This window comes from Pyrus communis, chromosome 11, assembly GCF_963583255.1.
Source record: "Pyrus communis chromosome 11, drPyrComm1.1, whole genome shotgun sequence".
NCBI classification, from domain to species: domain Eukaryota; kingdom Viridiplantae; phylum Streptophyta; class Magnoliopsida; order Rosales; family Rosaceae; genus Pyrus; species Pyrus communis.
In genome coordinates, this window is record NC_084813.1 from 6,053,688 (window position 1) to 6,079,251 (window position 25,564).

The 25,564-nt window shown below is 36.5% G+C and overlaps 3 protein-coding genes across 3 annotated transcripts; all 3 read right to left on the minus strand.

Moving 5' to 3' along the window:
• Window positions 1-582: 582 nt before the first annotated feature.
• LOC137749257 (NADH dehydrogenase [ubiquinone] flavoprotein 2, mitochondrial) lies at window positions 583-4,120 on the minus strand. Its single transcript, XM_068489360.1, has 10 exons — window positions 3,939-4,120; window positions 3,814-3,846; window positions 3,651-3,716; window positions 2,921-3,037; window positions 2,089-2,166; window positions 1,894-1,999; window positions 1,736-1,782; window positions 1,190-1,267; window positions 1,029-1,094; window positions 583-911 (listed from the first exon to the last, which is right to left on the minus strand). The coding sequence occupies exons 1-10, from the start codon at window positions 3,993-3,995 to the stop codon at window positions 804-806; spliced, it is 756 nt and encodes a 251-aa protein (XP_068345461.1). The 5' UTR covers window positions 3,996-4,120; the 3' UTR covers window positions 583-803.
• A 786-nt stretch (window positions 4,121-4,906) lies between these two features.
• On the minus strand, window positions 4,907-7,659 carry LOC137708071 (arogenate dehydrogenase 2, chloroplastic). Its single transcript, XM_068447053.1, has 2 exons — window positions 6,430-7,659; window positions 4,907-5,509 (listed from the first exon to the last, which is right to left on the minus strand). Exons 1-2 carry the CDS (start codon window positions 7,559-7,561, stop codon window positions 5,490-5,492), a joined length of 1,152 nt encoding a protein of 383 aa, XP_068303154.1. The 5' UTR covers window positions 7,562-7,659; the 3' UTR covers window positions 4,907-5,489.
• Window positions 7,660-13,061: 5,402 nt separating this feature from the next.
• Window positions 13,062-18,360, minus strand: LOC137707889 (pyrophosphate-energized vacuolar membrane proton pump-like). The gene is made up of 8 exons (XM_068446824.1): window positions 17,962-18,360; window positions 16,001-16,575; window positions 15,533-15,912; window positions 15,254-15,340; window positions 14,841-15,171; window positions 13,923-14,333; window positions 13,721-13,780; window positions 13,062-13,533 (listed from the first exon to the last, which is right to left on the minus strand). Exons 1-8 carry the CDS (start codon window positions 18,212-18,214, stop codon window positions 13,327-13,329), a joined length of 2,304 nt encoding a protein of 767 aa, XP_068302925.1. The 5' UTR covers window positions 18,215-18,360; the 3' UTR covers window positions 13,062-13,326.
• Window positions 18,361-25,564: the final 7,204 nt, after the last annotated feature.

The following is a 25,564-nucleotide window of genomic DNA, read 5'->3' on the forward strand; positions in this document are numbered from 1 at the left end:
TAAATAAATAAAAGGAAAACTAATGAAAATAGTTTGAAAACTTTGAGTTTTAACGATAAGGACAAAATAAAGGATAAAGTGAATAGTATCAGGATTGAGATTTTAATGTAAAAATATGATTTTTCGTTAAAGTGAACAGTACCAAAAACTTTTTGTTAAAGTTCCCATAAATAAACACTAATTTCCCACTTCAAAAGATTTGGCTGCAGTGTTGGGCAGCCGAGAAAACTTACCAAGAAAAATCTAAACTTTACAAATTCTTAACTTGACGAAATCTAATCTTGTCTTGTCGCTAAAAATAGTTAATTTTATTAATTTCTGGGGCAGCAATTCAGTATAGGAGGCTTGAAAATCAAAAGGGTCATTACCAGAATTTCTTGTTTTCTATTTCTCGGCAGCCAAACATGACACAGTACAAGTACCTACATCTTGTTCCAAGTCTCAAAAGTTGTATTCATGTATCATGAATCCAGTGCACGTCATACACCGAAACATACTAGAATTTTTGCCCAAATACCTTCCAATGCACAACGACGACCTTAACCTTAGACAACTCAGTTATTATAAATGAAGAAACAAGGATTCAGGCGGTTTGAGTTCTGGATATCAATTAAAAAGCTGTATAGCTTAAACCACAGCATATTGAAAGATGAAAAATACACAATTACATCACCGGCAGAGATAATACTGCCATCTTAGTACAAAAAATGGTCGAGCATAACAAATTCAACAAGTTCTCACAGCAAAGGGAACCCTGACGGCAACCAAGCGTTGCTTTATTAGAGACAACGTATACCATAGTTTTAACACGCGTCAAGATCCCGGCACGGAGGAGGTTTGGGCTCACCGAGCAATGTGGTATTTCCTCCTTCTGGACCGCACATAATGCGCTTAGGATTCTGAGTACCATGCTGGAAATGTGGGAAAATGGTATTACACTTCATAGCAACAATATAGATAATCTAAACAAGAGCCATCAACTAGGAAGAGGGAAAATTTCACAACGTAACAAAACCTAGTTTCCTTACCGGTGGCTTCTCGCCCTTTTTTAACTTCTCAACTATTTCCACAACTCGCTCTGGAGTAACATCTTCCTGAAATTGACATAGAATACAAATATAAATTCCAAAATTTTTTGATCAATGGTAAAGTACACAAGTAATAATAAATATATAAAGTCATGACTCACGTAGTAATTGTATGTATATCCCTCCGATCCATTGGAGTAATCAGCGACTGTAATCATGGGAGCATTCACACAGCTTCCCTGTAGACAACGAACAACTTATATGAGTCCATGCATCACTCGTGCAAAATGAATAGCAATAATTGTTGGAAAGGAACGGAACATTACAGAAAAGAAGTGGATAACAAGAGGTTTGATAGAAGTTATTCATCATAGTTAGGGTCACAGGCTGTCAACCAAGGAATAGTTCAAATAACAGGATGGTGAGCACAACTAGTGAAATTCCATACCAACGTTAACTCTTAATTTGTGTTGATATGAGATGAGTCTTTTGTCAGTCAGAAACTGTAACTTAAGTTTCAGGAACTGCCTTTCTAAATTTTATCACCAGACATTATAATAAAAGTTTCATGGACCACTACTCACCAATGTATCTATTTGTTTCTACTGTTATTCTTATCCTAATCGAGATGAATCACGCAAAACCAGTGCTAAAGACTAGCCAGAAGCGGAAAGTTCAGATCACTAAACAGTTAAGAACAGACTCACCATGCATTCCATTTCTCCAACAGAAAATAATCCATCCTTGGTTACTTCTGCACATGGCCAATACAAAGTTTACTTATACATGCCATTTTATCTTAGAGTGGTTTAAAATGAAAAAAAAAAAAAGGATTTCAAAGCCATATATACTGCATAAGACTCACCATTGCGCTTCACTCCTAAATGTTTCAGTAAAGCTGCTTCAATGTCTCGTGAACCACGAATCATACATGGTGTTGTGCCACAAACCAAAAGGTGGTACTTACCCACCTAAAACCAATCAAAGAAATGCACATGGGTACAGAAATTGGCATAATGACAAAATGATACATAGATAATAAAATCCATAACTTTCTTACCTTAGTCCGATTGAACATTGAGTAAAATGTTGCAACCTCATATACACGTATAGGTGCAACTTCTATTACCTTCGCTACCTGGACCATCCATGAAACGATAAAAATAAGTTAAAGTTCATGTAGCCTCTTTAATGTCCAATAACTGGAACTTCAAATAAGCCTCTTTAATTTCCAATAACTGGAACTTCGAATCCGCACAAAAATGAGATTTTTAACATGAAAAAAAATATTATACTAATGACCAAATTGCATTTCAAGGGCAAAGTTAGGATCTCACAAATATGTGATGCAATATAGGGGTAGAACCAGTCCAACCAATCTGAACTTCAAGGACAATTGGTAATAAAGCAAATACAGATGTAATTTCTTAACCTGAATTAAAAGTTGGACAAATCTTAAACTATTAGGCAACTCTTAATTCAGGTTTTTGAAATTAGATCTATGCTTGTTTTAATTATCAATCGTCCTTACTTGTTTGTCGGAATTTCAGATTAGTCGAACAATTCGACAAAGTGGATACTTAACTTGGACAAACACTGATAGAAACTAACCCTCTAGGCTCCTCATATCCACCCCTGATGCAGAAAGAATGGCACTACACATAATGCACACCAAATTTATAATCTACATATATAATCCCAATCAAATTCGTAGGCATTAAGTGATAACATCTTGTGTATCAGATATGAACAACATAAATGCTAAATGAGTCAAGCGCATGTTGAGATGCAACTAATCAAAAGTTAGCAACTTGTGAGAATGGCACTATAGACACCTCCTTAAGTGAGAACAAGATAAACATCATTCAAAAAAAGCGTTCATGCAAACATACCGCATTCATTGCTGAAACAGGGAGCCACCCTCCATGCTGCTGCTGTGCAAGATCCAGCAGAGGAATCACTGCAGACTGCTTGTAGTTGGATGGATAATGGGATAGTATCTCTTTCGCCTAAAAGTGGAAAGACAACACCTTTTAGAACTCAATAAACATAAAAATAATCTTGCAAGTGTCAAGTAATTGACATAATGAATGCTCGTGGTCCAACAGCTTATATTCAGAACCCCAATTCAAGAACTTATATAACATCATCATCATATGAATCAGTAAGAAAACTTTCTAAAATGCGATATATAACTTGGGGAGATATAAACCTTACAGGACAATCCAATTCTCTACTAACTCAACTTGGCTACGCGGCTGGAACGTTCGACCCATTGGGCTCTAGTAATGCGTAAATTCGAAGCTCAGCATGTTTGAATTGAGGGTGCTTAAAAAATCCTATACCTTTTATTTATACACATCTTTGCTTACATATCCAGGCTTTTAATGTTCGACATAAATAGCTCAGCCTAAAGCACACATTGACAACCAAATTACACAATCTTTCTCCTCTTTTTCATCTTTTAACAATTACACGTCTTTCGCCGCAGCTACTGCATTGCATTACGATTGGATGATATGCTTATACAAATTACAATGGAAAGGGGCATTCCAGAAATAACAAAACAAACGAAAAAATAAACATATTTCAGATAATGAAAAAAAAGAAATTTTGGATTACCTTCTGCTTGTTAGCTTCGGAGAATTCCCATGGTAGGTCTGGATTGTTTTCCGGCGAATCAAGATGCTGCTCGAAGTTTCCAATTTCAATCAATAATCCAATCCTTAATACATTAATTTCGGAAAAGAAAACACATCGAAATGAAGAAATGATTGGAACTCACGTAGTTGAGGGCGGTGGAGAAGGACCGGACAGGCTGCGGAAGATTCAAAAAAAAAGAAAATTTGTGAGATTAGGGGAGTGTTTGGGAGCTGAGAAAATAAAGAGCGAAAATGAGAGAAAATAAACCTGAGTGAAAATCCGACGGATCTCCTGGAGCCGATTGGAGGCGAGGCGAGCCAGCATTTTGGAACAGCTCCGAAGTTGGAAGGGAAGCTATACGCAAAGCACAGCGACAGGAAGAGAGAGTTTTGGGACTTCCGACGGAACCTGAAGCTGAGGAAATGGGATGTGGAAGAAGCTTACGGACCGTTGGATCTTATTCTTTGGTTTGGATGATCAGGTGCTTCGCGGCATTAGTGACACTGTGCGAATGCGAGTGAGATGGCCTGAAAAATATGGGCCAAATTGGAGTGGTTCTTGTGTCAGGTCACCGGATACGGTGGGCTACGCGTGTGGTGTAGGAAGGAGTGAGACACAAAATGGGACGGGTGAACCTGATTAAATCAAGAGAAGTGGGGTAGATGGTGGTTTTTGTTTCTTAACTATAGAGACATGTGGTCCGGTCGAAATACAAAAGAATTTCTCCTAATGTTGGTCAATCGAGAGGATTCTAGTTTGGGCTCAGTTGGTTAAAAGATAATCCAAAAGTGCAAGGAGGCGAGCACATGCCCTAACCAAAGATAATTTGACATGTTCTCCGAAAAAAAACAAAAAAAAAAGAAAAAAAAAAAGGATAATTTGACCTTAAGTGCAAGGGATGAGCACACGCCCCGACGAATTAGTGTTACAAAAGAGTTTGAACTCAAATAAAACTTATGCTCATTATTACGGTTTCTATATTGGTCATTGAATTTAAGAATTGTCCAATTATAACAATTGAGGGACGTTTTGGTCTCTGGAATTGAATTGACGTGGATAATCTACTATATTCAAAGTATGTTGCTTCTCAAGACCCAAAATCTTATATATCGCGTTCCAAGGGTTTGCTTCCCAATGCAGTGGTATTCGTAAACAAGGCCCCGTTTGCCATGCCCTATAAAACACCGGATAGTACTATACTACTACTATAAAATAGTGAGATTACAAGTCCAGACGACCAAAATAGTCTTTGCATAAAATTCCCACAGTAACCAAATAATGTAATTCCTTTTTCTTATCAGGGAGGAAGGAAGAATTTCAACACTGGAAACATAAAAACCATTAGACGAAGAACAAGTTCATACGAATCCAACCCTTCCATAACAACCAACAACACACGATACAATGTCCTTCACAAAACAATTCAGGTACAACGCTGAATAGATTACTAATTCGATTGAGCAAAGAATGGATCTTGTTACCTGCTCGACTCTTTCACTATTCTCTTGTCCTCTGCCCACCTTGTACAAGGGTCCGATATGTTTCAATCATCGCACTTATCAACGACAATTACACTAACAAGTTTGGAGCAACCAGCGCAGGCGGAGTTCCTAGTCGAGCCGCTAATATGGCTGGTATTTCACTTCTTCAAGAATACGACTAGTACTGATTCATGGACTTACTTTAAACTGAATGGGTTCCTTCTCCTTATCTCCAACTTCCTCGTCAACAATACTCTCCTTTCATAGAGCCAGATCGGCACTCGATTCCTGGGGCTGCTTTCAGGGTGATCATTTACACTACATAGTTGCTTTTGCTTTAGTGCAGCTGCTCCGTTCCTGCAAGTGTGTGTACAAGAAAAATAACTTTCCCCATCTTCTTAAGAAAGATTGTTACACATAGTAAGCCAACATATACTTTGGAAGTGATCAAAGGCCATGTAGCAATTCGAGTGCAAATAGAGGACATCAACTTATCAAGAGCCAGCCATAATTTGGTTGTTTTAAAGATGAAAAGAAAGACGAGAAAGACGATCAGAAAGTATAATGTTGACAGAAGTGTTGTACATATCAGATCCTAAGCTATCTATATCCATATAGTGCAAACTGAAACTTTGGAGCATGTTAATCCATTTCCTTCCTAATCTGCAGTGAAAAGCAACAACATTTTATAAGCAGTCAACAAACAGAAGATATGAAGAGTACCAGTTGCGCTCCTGATGTTTTACAAATCTAATGGTACCAATTTCTCGTGCTTTTTTCAATTTCAGTAAAATCTACAAGATTTTGGGGATTCTAATTCGAATAGTTTACTATTATATACATTCAAACCCACACCTTTTTTCAATTTATTTTCCATGAGATTGCATCTGAAAAACCGGACGGCAGCAGATGGACAAGATCAAATCAAATGGTTTAAGATATTAATTAACACCCAATACTTCTAACAACTTTTATATTAAACAGAAGTAAATCAACTTTGAATGTGAAATTTCACCCAGAGCAAGCATGTTTCCATTAATCAATTACACAACTAATAATACAGAATTTGAAATATGTCTTAAGTACTTTAAATACATGAAAGCATGTGCCACATTGTGCAAGGCTGCAAGGCTTCTGGCCCGAGGAAATCAAATCCAGTCAATGATTCACAAAGTCATACATCAATTAATTGAAGGAGTAAGACGAAAGATGAAACACGAAACACGACATGTTCACACATTGAGCATATTATCTTGAAGGAGAATTCAGAGGAGCACCATTTTCGTGACCTTTCTTAGGAGTCTCATCATGCCCATTTTGAGTACCAACCGTAAGCAATTTCTGCGGCTGGGCAGTCTCTTCTCTTGGAGCTTCTGCTGCTTCTACAGTCCCAAACAACTGCTTCCTACAAACCTCGTGCAAATTCCCAAACAACTCTTGCTTAAGAGCCTCAAACGCATTGTCCAATCTCTCCAACTGCTCCATTGCATTCTTGTTATACATAAACAACCCGTAATACAAATCAAAGCTATCCCCGGATGTATTCTCCACCAAATTCAACAATGTCTCGTACCCTTTTGTATTAATTGGTGAAGACTCCAAATTAAACCTCTCCAACACCCTCCCCATTGTATGTGTCACAAATTGCGACCCTGCCGCATGCCTATCATGTTCGGCACACGACATTTCAACCATCCTACACCCCTCCTTAGCAAAAATGCCTAGAAATTTCTCACACCTATTGAGCCTAAAGCCATTATTCCCAATCCGAACTTTATCATACACAAAAGGAAGATTAGCCCACGAGTTCTTCCCACTCTCTGGTCCAAACATTGGGTGGGTGCACAGAATATCAAATTCAACAGGCAAGTACTTCAACAACAAATCCCTCGGAAATTCCTTGACCGAAAGAACATCAACAAAAAGAGTGTTTCTTTTAAGCCTCTGGAATGGGAACGATCTGATTACCTTTTCAGAGGACAAAATCGAAGTGCACAAGATAACAACTTCTGGGTGTTGCTCGCAGAGATCATTCGGGTCGGTGTAGAACAAAACCCCGAGGCTTTGTGCGGCTTTGGTGTAGTCGGAGCGAGATTGTGCGAGGACTGTGTGGCCTTGCCCGACGAAGGCTTTGGCAAGGAACTGACCGAAGTTTCCGAAGCCAAGGATGGCGATTTTGAGAGCGTTGGATTTGTGGTAATGGGTTTTGATCCGGGTTTCGTAGTCGAAGGGCTGAGCTGCATCGATGGCTCGGATTCGGAGGCGATGGGGATGGAGCTGGGTGTGGGTTTTGGGGAGTTTGAGAGTGGAAGGAGGTGAGGGGAGAGAGTGAGAGATTGAGTGGGAAGAAGGGTAGAGATTTGGAGTGTGAGGTGAGGGTTTGGTTTGTGTGGAAGAGAATGGGAGCATCGTTGCTGTTGATTGCGGCGGGGACTTCTGAGAAAGAAGGGGTGAGGGAGGAGAGGCGGTGCAAATGCCCTATTACTCTTGCGAATTAGAAAAAACTGTAAACGCTAGTACGCGGCCGGCACTAGGAACTTGGAGCTTAGGCGAGCTTTTGAAGGGGGGCCCAGTTTTTTGACCCGTATTTCTTTGTGCATTGATATCTCTACTGTTAGAAAGTCAGAAGTTAATTTTGATGTCTCAAGGTTTCATCAAAAATAATTGAACAACAATGCCCCTGAAACAAAAAAATGCATTAACTGAAAAAAAATACAGAAATTTTTATTAAGGGTACTTTTGTAAGTAAAAATTAAAAGAGATTAAACAGAAGGAAAATAAGAAAATGAATTAAACGTGCAAAAAGGAAACATGATCGTGCAGGACCCTAAATAAACTGCCGCAACGGAGAAGATAAAGTAACTCCTAAGAACTCACAAATGTAAATTGAGGAAGAAGCTTCGTCCCTGCTACTTTGAGTGGTTTGGGTAAATTTTAAAAATTATCTCCCTTATCGTTTTTGGTTTTTCTTAATTTTGGTGGTTTTATTTCAAGAAAACTAAGTTAGATTGATTTGTTCATGTGAAATTAGTTTTTTTTTTTTTCCTCTGTTTTTTTAGTATGATGAGTTTGAATTGACGTGAACTTTTGTGTTTGGAAGGTAAATTTTGATTGAGATAGAATTGGAAAGGCAAGTTGATCGTGGGTTACTTTGAATTAGCATGTAATCAGGTAATTTCTGTCGACATACTCTTTCTTCCAACTTCAAGTTGGATCAGCTTGTGTAAACTATTGATAAAATCATTCGTTGGTTATGTATTATGAATACCTTCAAGAGAGAATATAAATTATAGTTTTATTCTCTCCGTTTGCACTATGGACATTAGTAATTGTTTATCAGCATGTTATTGCTTCAACAATTAGAATTCTCTTTAAAATCTTTACCTCTCTGTCAAATGTTGGTGTTTATGTAACATCACACATCGTCTAGAAGAGTGGATCCTCTAAGCCTTATATATATATTCACTAGCTTCGGAGTTCATTAAGCGAGTTCGGACAAGAGCAATCCCAGGATGGGTGACGCACTAGGAAGTTCTCATCTGAGTTCCCAGAAACAAAACCGTGAGGGCGTGGTCGGGGTCCAAAGCGGACAATATCGTACTACAGCGGAGTCGAACCCAGGATGTGGTGGAGGCCTGGGCCGGGATGTGACAATTTAGTTTGTGAGAAATATGATGATTTACTTAAAGAAATAATTTCTATTGTGTTTTTTTTTTTCCTTTACGTTTTCAGGAATGCAAGAAATTATTTTATTTTATTTTCTTAGTTTGATTTGATATGTTGATGTCTGTTGGGTGACCAATTCGGACTTCAAGTTTGTAATTTCATTGTGATCTTTCTTCTTATAGAGGGTTAGTTTTCTCTATGTATATCGAGGTTGTCTTTTTGTGCAATTTATTTACTGAGTTTGATGACAATTTAAATTGTGTATTCACATATGAATTTGTCTGCTATCATTTGGGCATAAAGTTCCACTTTTTTGTGGCATTTGTGATGGAGGAGACCGATCAGGAACATCATTTTTAGCTTCATTTTGTTTATGAGTGTTTCTTTTCTCAGATTGAGAGGCTTACAATATCTTATTTTAAATTTAGCAATGCAAAATTTTCTACAAATTGTTAACTAAAAAGGTTAAAATGAATGAATGTCTTTTGACATGTACAAATGTACAAATAAAAATTAAACATTGTACATTGTGCATAGCATGCTGTAATTATAAGAATGTCTTTATGTATGAACAAATGTAAAAAGAAAAAAATAAATAACTACACGCCGCGTGTAACGCGCTGTGATGTAAAAAAGGCATTTCGCACTCGTATTAGCACGTGCAGAAAGGCTAGTGTATAATAAAAGGTTCGCTGAATACATTAAAAGTCTATTTCTACATCAAATATCATTAAAATTTAATATCAAAAGAAGAAAGATACATAAAAATTATTTAAATATTACACGTCTCACGTTTTTAGACGCAAATGTATTAATTAAGTTTATGTAATCTAATTTTTAAACCAATTTGGACTAAAATATGAGTACCTATCTATTACACCAAATTCCATTTATTTTTCTATTGTTACAACGTTAGTTACTATGTGCAGTAAATGAATGAATTACAAGGACTGCATACTAGAGCGAAGGGGATAGTAATTTTCATATACATGAAAATATAGTTACATTTAGTGAGAAAAAAGAAAAAAAAATAGAAAAAAAAATTTGTGGAAAATTATATTATTATCCATGATTTTTTTTTTATATATATTTTCATTGAATTTGAATTGTAATATTTATATAAATATTTGGAAAAAAAAAATTGGGGACTCGTCCAAAGTCTTTGTCCTAGGTAGGCGTCTACTTTGGCCACCCTCAGGGTCAGCTTTGCGCTAATAGAAAAAATCTTCTAGATCTCATAGGATTTCTTCACATAATCTACTAGCATTTACACAATCACACATGTCATAATTCTGACAACACTACTCCCATTGAATGTGTAAATACTCCATTAGATGTCTTGCGTGGTTCAAACAAGTAACACGTGTTAGCAAACTAACAAGGCAAACATCATTTCAAATACCAGAGAGTGTAATGTATTTTGAGATGCATCATGATAGAACAAGCCCAAATCCAAAATACCTTTAACGTAACGTAGGATGTCTTGATCACCAATTCAATGGTGGCATGCAGCGTAATGCTGCATCTTGCCAAAAGATTAACAACAAATGAGATGTCCATTCTAATGCTTTGAGCTAAGTACAATAGACGCCAACTACATTCAGATATGGAACTTTAGGCTCCATTACCTCATTAGAGGTCTCCCTTGCATCTAATGCACATATGATAATGGGTAGGCAACACCTTTTGGTGTAGTTCGACTGGTGAACCAGAATATCATCTAAATAATGCAAGACTTGCAAGTACATTATCGGTATTTAAAATCTTTACTTCTCTATTATATTGCTCAATACGCTCTCGGATAATATTACTAATTTTGAACTTCAGGCCGAGACAGTGTCGAGTTTTCCAAGATCTTTCATCTCAAATTCTGACATCAGGCAATTTTCTCAAAGCTAAGTTCAATTGAGATTCATGTCATTGATTAAAACTATGGTACATTCAGAGTGTAACTTGAATACACAAGGCATAGTTTATTCATATGATAATGCCAGGGAGACCATATATTTAAACTATATTTTGTAAAAATATGACGTGGTTGTTGATGATTAAATTATTACTTAAGTGTTTATTAGTGTGTTTATTTTCTATTGTGACACATCATACAATTTGAAAATTTGGTCTAAACAATTGATTTACCTAGCATTACTCTTATTCATATATTTATAACTAATCAAATACTCACTTAGACCAAACCCAACCCTGGGCTAAAAGCCAAATTTTAGGTTTTATTCCCCCCTCACCCCCCCCCCCCCCCAAAAAAAACCCAACCCAAGCCAAATTTGTGGGCTAAAACCTAAAAGTCAAACAAAGTCAAATTATGCCCAGAAAATAGCCTAGGATTCGGTGTGGGCCCCACCAGTGTGACTGAAACCAGGCGGTTGTGCGCCAAACGCCCCCCACCCACTCGCCAAACGTGCACGACACGCGAGCACTCAGACGAACTGGGCCCCACCCACGTGGGCATGTCAGTCACGTTTCCCAGGCAAGCCAACAACTTTTTTCATCAGACGAACGGAATCAACAGGCCGTTGGATCTTAGATTCAAACCAATTTTTTTTAGTTTTATATTTATATATTTATTGAATTCAACGGCTAAGATCGAATATAATCAAATCTAAGGTTGAAATTTAAATCCAATGGCTAAAATAATTAAAAAAATTTATTTAACTCAAAATTCACCAAAAAACTCTATAAATACATATGCATTTGTTCAAACATGCACACAAAACTCACTTTTCTCATACAATTCTTCCAATTTTTCTTTCTACCGTTTCTTCCTATTTCCAAATTTTTCAAGATGGTCATATTAAAGGTCGTAATTGGACCTGTGAGGAAGATGTTACTTTATACTTGGCATGAGTTTCTATTAGCAAAGATGGTGCAATTAGCACGAATCAAAATAAAAATGTTTTGTGGGATAAAATCGTTGATATGTTCCATGAAAACTACAACGGTGGGGAGGGGGGGAGGGAAGGTGGTGGTGTTTACGATCGGTGGAAGGTTATCAACAAAGCATGCATTTTATGGAAGGGAAGCTTGGAGAGAGCCGTGGTTGGCATGGTGCACAAATGAACGTCCCGTGACAGAACCACGATAGCTAGATTCGGCATGGTGCTCATATTGCATAAGCGAGTTTGCAAATTCAGCTTCTGCATTGATCATTTCTGCATCCACATTGTCAAGGCTTACTTGGTATTGTGTCATCTGCATTGACAAGCTACACCTTCTTCTATCACCCATTGATGAGATATTGAGGATTTTTAGGAAACAAAAACACTTTGAAAGTTGAAAGATTTGTGAATATGTTGTGTGATGATTTGATATTCAACCTGTGTTTATATAAAGGATGATTGAAGATTTCAGTTTCATGTGTGTAGGTTTGTGTTTCATGCGTTTCATGTGTTTTGTATGTATTTGGTATGTGTTTCGTGTGTGTCATGTGTTCTGTGTGTGCTTCATCTCTATCATGTGTTTTGTATGTCCTTTAAATGTGTTTTGTACGTCATTCACATGTGTTTTGTATGTGCTTCACATGTGTTATGTATGTCATGTGTGTTTCATGTACTTTGTGTTTATACATCTCTATCATGATTTTCATATTCTTCCATAGTGTTTCATGAGTTTCATGTATTGATTTAGTGATTTTTCAATATTTATCGGAATTTAAATATTTTTAGATTTAAAATGTTCATAAAATTAATTTACGATAAGCCACATTTTTTTTTATAAGTTAATTTAAGAAAAAAATTAGTCTAAATTCATTCTTTAATAATCTGGAGCTAAAATTTTAGGTCATAATGGTTGGAGCAAAAAAATTGTTTATAGGCTAAAAATTTTAAGTTTTAGGCCAAAGGTTAGAGATGGTCTTAGAGGGGAAATACCACATCTGCTCCGATTGTTTCAATCCGTATGGTGAAAGCCTCATTCAAATCGAGAGCTACAAAACTTCCATGCAAATTTTGTATCATCCCCATAAAGATAGGCAGCAACCACTTAAGTTGCGTAGTCAATGTATCAGAAACCACCAAACTGACAAGAAAGTGAAACGTTATGACGTGCATCACGAAAGAATGCATCGCCTTGTAATCAATCACAGGGCATTTTGAGTATCTTCCATATCAGAGTCGTACCTATTCATGTTCAACACAATGCCAAACAATACATTCAGTAACCATCAACAAATTGTGTTAATAACAGAAAATCAAATTGATGATTCCAAAGGTCTGCAGTGCTCCCAAAATTCGGGGGAAAACGAAATCTAGAGTTCAAGATAGAACCCAATTTTCATTGGACATTTCATTTCGGTACATCTAATCTTCGTCATTAATTCTCAGAGTTTGCAATTTTACAGAAACACTGCCTAACAAGCAAGGAGGGAAGAGGAATACTGGTACAAGAAAAAGAAAAGTTAATAAAACCTCCGCTCTCCGGACCAAAAATAGAACAAAATGATATTACAAGGCCATTTCCCCCTGATACAATGGCCATATCATACACTCCTTCCCTCAAAAGATCTTGAAAAGTAGGCCGCCATGAGTGGCGAAGAAGGGAGCAAACACAAGGGACTCCACGGCCATGAGCTTAATAAGGATGTTGAGTGATGGCCCTGAGGTGTCCTTGAGCGGGTCTCCAATGGTGTCACCAATCACCGCTGCCTTGTGTGGGTCTGAACCCTTCGGGCCGAGGGTCCTTGCATGCTCTGAAGCACCGGCCTGAAAACCAAACCCCATATTAATCCATGATACGTTTCAAATTTTAGTAAACAGATAACTTAACCCGATGGATCAACAGGGAGGAGAATTCAAACTCGGGACATCTTCCAACATTCGTAGGAGAAATACAATCAAGAGCTAGTTGATTAAAGAATCTGAACTAACAATAAAGAGTCAAAATGTTTACCTCAATGTACTTCTTAGCATTGTCCCATGCACCACCAGTGTTAGAAGCAGATATCGCTATCTGATATATTCAAATCAATAATTGGCGATCAATACGGAATATCCACAAATATATACTTCATTCCCAAATTTCAAATTGATTATTGCATATAAATAAACCAGCAATCATAGATATGTGTAGTTGCCTATGGTCACAACATTACCTGCACACCAGAAACAAGGGAACCAGCCAGAACACCGGATAGGGTCTCCACGCCAAAGAATGTTCCAACAATAAGAGGTGTAAGAATGACAAGGGCACCAGGTGGAATCATCTCCTTGATGGATGCATCAGTGGAGATCTTGACGCAGGTAGCATAGTCAGGCTTAGCAGTGCCCTCCATGAGACCTGGAATGGTATTGAACTGCCTACGGACTTCCTCAACCATTTTTAGTGCAGCACTTCCCACACTCTTCATGGTCATGGCAGAGAACCAGTAAGGAAGCATTGCACCCACGATAAGTCCAATAAAGACCTTTGGGGTTAAGACATCAACAGTTGAGATTGCTGCACGACTGACAAAGGCGCCAAATAGAGCCAATGACACCAGAGCAGCAGATCCAATGGCAAATCCCTATAATAAAATAATTCATTGATCAATCAGAAAGACCTCTTCATATGTGAAATCAGAAAAAAAATAGAAACATCCAAGCACAATATAACTCTCATAGGAGGACATTTTGAGTTAGCTAAGCACTGTAGTAGCACTGTAAAAGTAGGTTTCATAAAGATGAGCCAAGGAAAACAGACACAAAGCAGTAGTTAGTGAAGAACATTATACTAAATATGGAAACTTAGTAGATTAAGTTGCTGAATTACTAGCACTTCCAATAACAGCAGCAATATATAGTATTAAATCTAACAGTGGACTCTCCTGTCTACTTTTAGAACACACAGGCATACTTTTTTAAAAGAAAACAACAAAATTATACCATGTTTATTGGTGTATTTTTCAACTTCAGAAACAGGCCAAACAGAAGAAAACAGACGTCTAATTCACACAGAAGGATGGCTTGCACAAGCAAATAAGACGACAAGCTACAGGTAGATAAGGCACATTCTGAAAGTATGTCAATTATACCTTTCCAATAGCAGCAGTGGTATTCCCAGCAGCATCAAGAGCATCAGTTCTCTCACGGATTCTATGGCTCATGCCAGCCATTTCAGCAATGCCTCCAGCATTGTCACTGATGGGACCATAAGCATCAATGGCCAATCCTGTAGCAATGGTGCTCAGCATCCCAAGTGCAGCCACTGCAATGCCATACATAGCAGCAAAGCTAAAACTAACATAAATGCTGACTGCAATGGCAAAAATTGGAATGATGACTGATTTGTATCCCAGAGCAAGCCCAAAGATAACATTGGTGGCAGCACCAGTTCTGCAGGAGTCAGCAACATCCTGCACAGGGCTGTGGACAACAGAAAAGGATGGGTCAAGACAGGAAGTGAAGGCGGTAAAAGAGGAGCAGTATTGTCAAGTATATTTAGTACCTGTATGCATTGCTAGTATAATACTCGGTGACGAACCCAATAATGAGTCCAGCCCAAAGACCAACAGCCACACACAAGAACAATTGCCTGCAAAGCCAAATTACATCAATGACATATTTGAACAACATGCCAACTCAATTGACAGCTAATCCATGGTACTCAACATAACCAAAGAGTAATTACAACTTGATAGACTAAGTGCTGATAATAAAATAAACCTTAATTTTGTCGTTTCGCAAAAATAAAGGACACACGTGTCTGAATTCACACAGAACTTACCAGTTTTTAACAACTTTCTGAACTCCAAAATTGAAAATTGTGAAGGATGACGGCAGAGCAATCCAGCTAACAATTGCAATTCCAATAGTCATGAGAACAGTGGAGATGATAAGCTGCTTTTTCAAAGCTGGTTCAATTTCCTTGACAGCCTTGATCTCAAAGAAATCAGTGGCAAATAGGGTTGTGATTAAACAAACAATGATGCCCACAGAACTGATGAGGAGAGGATACAACATAGGGGTGAACTCATGGTTGATTCCAAATGAGGAAATGGAAGCAACAACCAAGGCAGCACAAGATGATTCGGCATATGAGCCAAAGAGATCAGATCCCATACCAGCAATATCCCCAACATTGTCACCAACGTTGTCAGCAATCACCTGAAAGTTAAACCAAAAAAATTAATGTCAAAACCCCATTATAATATCCCAATAACAAAACTTAATGAGAAAAATTGATACTGCTTACAGCTGGGTTTCTTGGGTCATCTTCAGGAATGTTTCTTTCAACCTTTCCTACCAGGTCAGCCCCAACATCAGCAGCCTTGGTATAGATACCACCACCGACTCTCCCGAAGAGAGCCATAGATGATCCACCGAGACCATAGCCAGTAATGGACTCAAAAAGTCCTTCCCAGTCATCACCATAGTACAGCTTAAAGAGATTGATAGTAATGAAAAGTACTAAAAGACCATTTGCTGCAAGGAGGAAACCCATAACTGCACCAGACCTAAATGCAGTGATAAAGGCCTTCCCAACACCTTTTCTGGCCTCCAATGTTGTCCTAGCATTGGCATAAGTGGCAATTTTCATGCCAAGAAAACCAGACAGGACAGAGGTTATACCACCAAGTACAAAAGCTACAGTGCTGAAAATTGCAGTTGCAAGTGCTGGCTTGCAGGTCTTTGCGGCATCATAGGTGCAGGGCTGGCTCTTTGTGCTGAAGCCCTCCACAGACCCGAGGAAGAGGAAGATCAGGATTGCAAATACAACCATGAAGACCCCAACATACTGGTACATGGTGAAAAGAAAGGATGTTGAACCTGTACAGCCATGCATATGGAGCTTATTAATAACATGGAGATACATATAAAAAGCTAAGAAAATCTGCTTGCGGTCTAGACATATATAGAAATAGCTTATTTTCTATGAGCATAACACTGTCTGAGCATACACTTTGATTATAAACATCTAAATAAATCCAAACTCAAAAACCCCAAAAAAAATAAAATTAAAGGGCCAAAAAGACCAGCAGTGTCTCGCTCTATCAGTGCTAGCGAAGTAAAGCTAGTAGTTCATCGCTCCATGTTCAATGTTATTCTCAAGGTACTAATCAAAACGATGCACAAACCCGATTTATCTTTGTACATTATCATGTCAACAGACATAGTTGTATGTCCTGATAAATTTCATACATGTGCCACCATTAATGCCCTTTCCATGACACATATTTCTGGTTTGAGATCTACACTTTAAATAGTCAGAATACCGCCCTTAAACCACATAGTTTGTTCAACTGCATTAACGTGTGAAATACCAATAGTTTGAGACCTACACTGCTTCTAAATTGCTAATTGCAGGAAAAAGAAACTAAACTCACTATATATCTTGGTATAAGACGCAATTATTTCACAGCACTAGCACAATAATTCAAATCAGGAAAAAAAATTAAAACTTTTATTTATAAACGACAAGAAGATAAATTATGCTCCCGACAACAACACAAGACCCATGAAACAAGATAATAAAAAATAACCTTAATTTTATACTGTAAGATGCCCTACCACATGCTAGTAACAATATTGATACAGGACAAAATTATTAACTGCGATTTATCACAATAACAACAAGGTCGAGGAGATAAAGCTGCATTATAGGATATTCTTCCCAGTATTAAACTAGATCTGGATAATTAAATTAAACAATAAAAAATTAAATAATCTGTTTAACAAAACGCAAAAGCAGATCTTGAAAAAGACCCAACTCGGATATGCAATCCAAAGCTCAAAGCTTGAGCTAACATAAGCCCTGGAATTCCATGAAAAGCATTCGCCTTTGTCCAGAAAAAAAAGATAAATCTGGGTTTTTTGGGTCTTTCTCTTACTCCCAAGACATTGTTTGGCTGCCGAGAAATTGCAAGAAATTATAAATTTAGTTAGTGGGGATTTTTACACTCAAACCAAGTTTAAGGTGACCATTTGAATGAACTGCTAATTATTTTCCGTCCAATTTCTTCTTTTACTCAGCGGTAAATTTCTGAACTTTCCTTTCATTTCCTGCGTTTTCTGAGCAAACAAACACAGTATAAAGCTCCAACACTGTTGGAGGTAACAAAAAAAAATCTAAACACTGTAAAAAATTCAAGAGAACCACCAGATCTAGCAAAAAGCTCAAAAGATCTAAAACAAGCTCAGAAATTTAAGCTCTACCTTCAGAGATAGCGTTCTGTATCTCAGCGCACTTAACGACGACGTTCTGGTCATTCAAGCCTTCCTCCTCCTCGATTAGGTAGTCATTGCAACCGTTCTTGTTACTGTTGGGGCCGGACGGCGGCGCGTTGCGCTCGGGCGTGACCTTCACGAGCGAGACCAGGAACCACTGGACGAGCGAGAACACGATCCCCACGACGGCGGCGACAGGGATCACAATCTCCGTCGCGAGAGTTGAGAGCAGAACTGCCATACTCGCCGGAACCCTAGCTTCGCCGGTGTCCGTATGCCGGAGAAATTAAAACAGAAAAAAGAGACTCTTCGAGCTGCTGTGAGCTTCGTAGTGTGAAAAGAGATAAGAAGATGGAGAGCCTTTTGCTAAGAGGCTCAGGTGGATTTTATATTCGCAGAGAGAGCAAATATTCGAGGAGTATAAGCGCAGTGTTGCGGCTGTATTGGTACCATGCAGTGTAGGAAATCTGGACCGTTGTTTGGGATCTCTGTTGTTTGATTGGACGGTGGGATTGAGGTGTGTGAGGAGAGAGGGGATGGTAATGCGGTAAGGGGCAAATGGATAGAAATAAAGGTTGTTCGCTTATTTTGGACGCATAGATGCCGGAATCACTTTTTTTTTTTTTCTTTTGAAAATGGAACCAGCTTATTGCTTTACCACGTTAGTTCGCTCTTTTGAGGTCGGAAAAATTCAGATGAGCATTTTAGTTTTTCTTTAATCTTCATCTTGTAATTCATCAACGTTAAGAATCGAACTTAAAATATATCGTATGAAATACGGATTTAAAATTCATCTACAACTATTAGACCAAGCAGATAACTTTTCTATCACGCTATTCTTTTTTGGTGATGAGTTGGCCGTTGTTGTTGCGACATTTTTGGGCAAGGTAGGGCTGCTTTGCAAGTACAGGATTCATGATGCACCCAATAAAGATTTAACCTTGTGATATGATGACATCTAATCCAATGCTTCAACGTATTCCTCATGAAATGGACATCACATTCCTCATCGTTTTTTGTATTTTATATTTTATATCTTTATAAGAGCAACAAAAAAAATTGAACCTGTGATTTCATAAGCAAATTTTTGTAATCACGTTGTTATTATTATTTAAATGGCGTGATGCTGAGTAAAAGATAAACTTTTTTAGTACACATGAGAATGACTTCTTCCATAGACTAAAAATTTGAACTCATGATTTTTATAAGTAAATATTCTTAATCATGTTGTTAGTATTATTTAAACGGCATGATGTTGAATAAAAGATGGACTTCTTCAGTTGAGAGATTCTTCAGTGCGTTTGTAACAGAGGTTCGAAACCAGCTGAGAGCACTTTGTGGCGAGAAGCAAGCAGAACCTCGAGCGGAGATTAGTCCCCCCTTCAATTTGAGGACACTTAGTGGTCTTTACTCAAAAACAAAAATGACTTGCTTATACCAGGAGTATATCACTGCTTTACTGATGAGTGTGATAGGGATGACAACATATTCTTATGAGAAAATGATAAACATACACTATTTTCTTCTTATACACATTTATGTTTTATTTTGTCTGTTGATTTAATTGGATTTATTCAGTTTATTGTCCAAAAATAAAAAGTGATGTATGAGAGATTAAAAATGATGTCTGAAATCAACTCTCACCTCATCCCCATAAAAGAAAATAATTTTTTTTAGTATATCAATATTTTTATACCAGAAGAGAGAGAATTCGGCTAAACCAGAACAACCTAATTTGGTAATGAATTCGTCATTCACGAAATTCGAACAAAAAACATCTTACTTTTAAGCAAAAAAAAATACTACTAAATTCTAATACTAAGTGCAAGAAAAAAAAAAGGTCGTTCGGGAGACAGACATTATTGCCTACGTGAGCTATTTCAAGTATAGATAAAATCTAGTGTTTTTTATCTATTTCAAATTGACTTTATGATATGCGCTATCATATTAGGCAATCAAATTCTAACGGTCAATTTAGCCAATAATCAAGTGAATTTGTATATACGTCAATTTGTAATCATCATCAATATTTACCAATCTTACTTCGGCAGCTAGACTTTCAATTCAACGATCAATAATCTACTAACTAATTCTTGATCTAATTTATATTTCTAATTTTTCAAATTAAAACTCGTTTGTGAGTAACTATTATAAAAAGATTTGAACTCGTAACTTCTTCCTAACAAAATAAAATAAACTAACTTACAAATGTTTTCTACGAATATAATACTTTTTTGGTATAGTTTACATGTTACTTATATATATAATGATTGTCTACTCTCCCACTTCCGGTGCCCTCTTGTGCTCTCTTGTTTGTGTGGTCACGATAATAAGACAAAAATGAATAGTAATATAAAATATTGATGTAGTTTAACCGTGACTACACAAAACAGGAAGGCACGGGAGGCCAGACAATCCTTGTCCCCTAAACATGCCAAAATAATACAAAAGTAGATCTCGAAAAGGCCTTATGATTTTTTTTATTTTTTTCCTTAAAAAAATGAGTCAGTTTGGGGATTTGTTACGACATTTCACCTTTTTAAAGGTAAGAAAGATTTACATAAGTATTTTAGCTTTTTTCTAACCATCATCTTACCATTCACCAGTATCAAAAATCGAATTCAAAATATATCGTGTAAAATAAACGCATGAAAATTACTCTCCAACCATGGGGCCAGCCCATGGTGGTTCGCAAAGCCATTATTTAGATGCTACAAAATATATGATGACCATGTGATTATATTAGGTGGCTCATTCATTCTGTAGGTGGGAAATTCCAATATGTGTGGTCCCCACCGCACATTTGAATCAAGTGGAGCCCGTTGTTTGTTAACCGAGTTTGGATTATTCCTTTGTTAATTCAGCATTAATTACGCTAATATGCTGGATTAAGAAATTTTAATCCTCCTGCTGGTGTGATTTAAGTTACGGTGGGGAGAGAAGCAGGGAATAACTGCCCATCCTGAGTAAGTTGAGGATATTGTGGTTGTTTTCGAGCGGTTGCAGGGGTCCTGACGTTGCGTGTGTTGAATGGCGTGCAGAGCATCCTATCGGATAATCCTCATTTTCCTCTTTCTTAAAATTTTTTTTAATTTTGTCTTCCTCAGTATTCACTCAATCAAGGAGATCTTTTTCACTAAGTTTACCGAATTAAGTGATATGAATTTTTGAAATTTAATCCAATGATTAAGAATTATTATAGCTTTTAAAGAATCAAAACAGGTGGACCATTGGATAAAATTTTAAAAACCCGTATCACTTGATCCAACGACCTTGATGAAAAAGATTTTCAAATCCGATAAGGATCTCTTCCTCTCAAACAATACCTCGCATTGCACTCCAACGATATAGGGGGTTTGGATTAAGAGGTGGCCACCTACGCGAGCTAGGTGGTTTGGTGAGTTTTTGGTGCAGATTATGTCTTTACTATTCTCTTCCCTTACAATTAATAATTTAATCCGCTATCAATTGTCAAAAATAAAAATACACATAAAAGTTAAGAAATGCTTAACACTCATCAATCTTACTTATTGGGTTAATACTAAAGATATCAATTTTTTTGAACCAAATTACAAACTAAATAATATGTCACCGATAAGAAATAAACACGTTCATTGACACTTAATTAATATTCAATCATCTACAATCACATAATTTAGTTTACAAATTTAATTTAAAAATTTGTTCTCTCTAACATTACCCTATTTCCTACATAGTATAACGAATAAAAAATACTACAAGTTTTAAAATCATTTTTAAATTTAAAACCTTTTAATCACACGTTGATGTATCAACTAGAAAATGTCTAACTTATTGTTCTTTAATTTTGGTAACCGAATATATATAGTACAATACTAGCTATCACATTATGGCCATTTCAATCTTATAAATTAATTTAAAGAAAATTAATGAAAATGGTTTGAAAATTTTGAGTTTTAACGATAAGAACAAAATAAAGGGTAAAGTGAATAGTACCATGATTGATTTTTTAGTATAAAAATGTTATTTTTTGTTAAAGTGAATAGTACGTGGAGCTTTTCGTTAAAGTTCCTATTAATTATATGATTCATTGTCTATTGTTGCACCCAAATTTTGCTTTATAAAAAGGCAAAATGTAATTAAAATTACAAGAAACGTTCTTTCAACCTTGTGTGTCGCCCCATTAAGTTCGAGTCACGCTGTCAACAATTTTTGTTGGTGTGCAATTTGTAAATTCTTACATAAATCTATATTAATTGCAGCTGATAATTAGGTGTCACGCATAATTTCTTTCAACTTGAGATTGTAAGTATACTCTGACACTAATAGTAAAAGTAACCAATTTCTTCCTAAATTTTCTTTCAACCAAAGAAACTAACAAGCATGCCAAATTACTAATGTGAAAAGAAAACAAAAAATTAGAAAGTAATCAATCATATTAATTGACGTGAAACCAAACCCTAGAAGGCTAGTAATGGAAAAGAGAACAAATAAAGAGAAGTGGAATTAGCAAAAGTAGAAGCGCATACAAATACGCAATGGTATGGCAAAAGGGGCTGGTGACCTTTTTGTAAGCATACAAAAAGACAAACAAGTAGTGGGAGGGGGATCAACTTCCGCTTTATTTTATTTGTTTGCTTCATCATTAAGTGAAACTGTACAACTCGGAAAGAAGGTTCACAAAGTGTGGGCCGTGAGAGTGAAACAGAAGATTAATTAGAGCATTTCCAACGAAAGTTCCGATTTAGGGGCTTCCGCCATTATATTTGATGACTCATTTACACATGTAAAAGGAATATATCTATTCTTAAGAATTTTAGTTTCATGAGGGTTCTTGTAGTATAATCTTTAACTTTAAGGATTAAAAAAATTAAAACAATTGTTAATTTTCCAACGTTGATTTAAACAACAAAAAAACTTCAAAAAACTATCGATAACCTTTGATCTTCCATCAATAAGCAAAACAAAAAGTAGCGGGACCCGTCCCATTGAAAGTTGCACAATATTGTAAGGGCTCCTTTTCTAATCCGTAATCAAAATAAGTGGAATTGGATTGAAGGAAAATTGAATTGAGGAGAATTGAAATCCAGATTTTCATTAAAGCTGTTTACTACAATTTTCTGGAATCGGAGTATAAATGGTTATGTTTGAATATAAATTGTTTACTAATTCACTTGAATCAGAATGAAAATTTGTATGATTACTAAAATGCCCTTTATTATAAATAAATATTTTATAAGAACTTATAGGAAATCAATCCAATTGATATAAAATTAAAAATAAAAAACTAACCAACCAAACCCCAACCCAACCGTTCTCTCTATCTTTGCCTCAATCATCTTTCAACAATTTGAAATTCACGGTAGGTTTGAGGCCTTTGGGAAGTGCTGGTTGTGGTGATGTAATTTCTTTGAAGTTTAGTTTACGAGGTATTTCGTGTTGATTTGAATGTGAGGAGTTTGGTTTTTAACATTGTATGAAAAATAAAATAACTAAAATGGGTTCTTCTTCAGCTTTCACTTGATCTTGTTTTCTGGTTGTCGAGGAAGATGATGGTGGGTATGTGGCCTTGGGAAGACAGGAAGGGGGCGGTAGCGAGGGAGAAGGAGACAGACTAGCGTTGGGCACGGGTGCTAGTTTTATCATAGGAGTTTTAACGAAAAACTCGCGATACTGTTTACTTTAACGAAAAACCACATTTTTACACTAAAAAGTCAATCCTGGTACTATTCACTTTACCCTTTATTTTGTCATTATCGTTAAAACTCAAAGTTTTCAACCCTCTTTTCATTAGTTTCCCTTTTTATCTTTGGAATTTCAGCAATTATGTAAGGGCATTATGGGTATGAAAAATGGATTCCCCATTCCCTCATTATTCCCGAACTCAAATATCACTTGCTATCAAGGGATCCAATTCCTCCAAAGTGAGGAATTGAATTCCAAACTTTGTGTAGGTACCACCATATTTTTTATTCCTTAAAATTTAGTAAACAAATGAGTAGTCCGTAATCGGAATATGATTCCATGTTTTGATTCCCATTACGTGTACGTAAACGCGCTCTAAGAGTCTCATTCATGTGCTTGGAACTTTAGGGGTGGGCATAAAAAATGCCAAATAGGAAAATCGAATCGAACCGTGATAAAAAAAAATTGTAAAAAATCGCGTTGACCAAAAAAGTTAAAATCGAAACAAAAACCGAACCAAACCGTTTCAAATGGTTCCGGTTCAGGTTTGGAAATGTTAAGAACAGAAGGAACTGGACCGAACCGCTTTTAATATAAATTATTGTTTTATTATTATTTTTATATAAATAAGACATTTTTCCAAGAAGACCATGTGTATAAGCCTAATATTTTTCTTCACTTCTCTCCCCCTCCTTTGTTGTTTTATCACTTTTCTTCCCCTACTTTAATTTTCTCCATTCTTTTCCAATATATTATGCATTATGTACATTTTAGTTTTAGTTTAAGATCTACACTTTGGTCTTAATATAAGCCTTTCTATCTTTTAATTTATATTTATATGCATACTTTCTATTATCCGGTCACAAATCTTGTAGATCTAGTAATGCAAACTCAAATTTACTTGAATTTGTGGTTGAAATATGTGTTTGGTATTAGAAGTAGAAAATTAGAAAAAACATTTATATAATTTTGGTTAAAACCGTAAATAGGCATGAACTGAACCGGAACCGTCATGAATCAAACCATACAGTTTTAGTAATAAATTTAAACAAAACCGCACCGAATCGAACTGTTGAAATTTTCCGATTCCGGTTCTATTTTGAGAGTGGAACCGGACCGTGCCCACCCATATGGAACTTCACCCAAATCAAAATGGACATAGACCCATCCTATTTGAGAGTCCATGAGTAGTCCTCAGCCGTGAGGAAATACGTGAGGTCTCCGACCACTCCCTTTACTATAGGGACTAAAGTTCTGGCCATTAGAAGCCACAAAATCTTTAAATTTAAGGACACGAGGTAATGAGGACAGGTATAGAGCTAAGCGTTGGAGGAGATGCTCTTAGGAGCAAAATTTTTTACTAGAAACGGGAACACAATTCATGAAGTATATCATTTCAAATGAATTGAGAAGTGTAGATGACAAGGTCGAAATAACGTTTTTTGTAGTTTTGCTAAGATAAATTCAGATCCCTTCTCTTTTAGAAGAATTATATGTCTCTATTCATCCCTTAAGTAGGAATTTATAAGATGTCACAATCCTATCAACAAGGAAACATCTAATTTACACGAAATCATACTAAATTAAGAATCTCAATATTACAAAATATACACAAAAGTCAACAAATTCATGTATCATGATTTGAGTAAGATAGTAATATTATATGTTCGTGTTCTGTAGCGTTCTGTGTCATATAAGAGAACGACTTATATGACATGTGTGCACTACTCTAGTAGTATCTGTATCAATAAAATAAAGACAGTGTGCAAATTTTCATTTAAATGTCCTTATTTCATCAGCACAAGATGTTACATAACTGTATTATCGTACTATGTAAATTATTTTGGTGTTTTGGGCACCAAAAAACTCTTGCTTAGTTAGGAGTTAAAAGGACTCACTACCCACTTCTGCTCATAGAGATGATTGA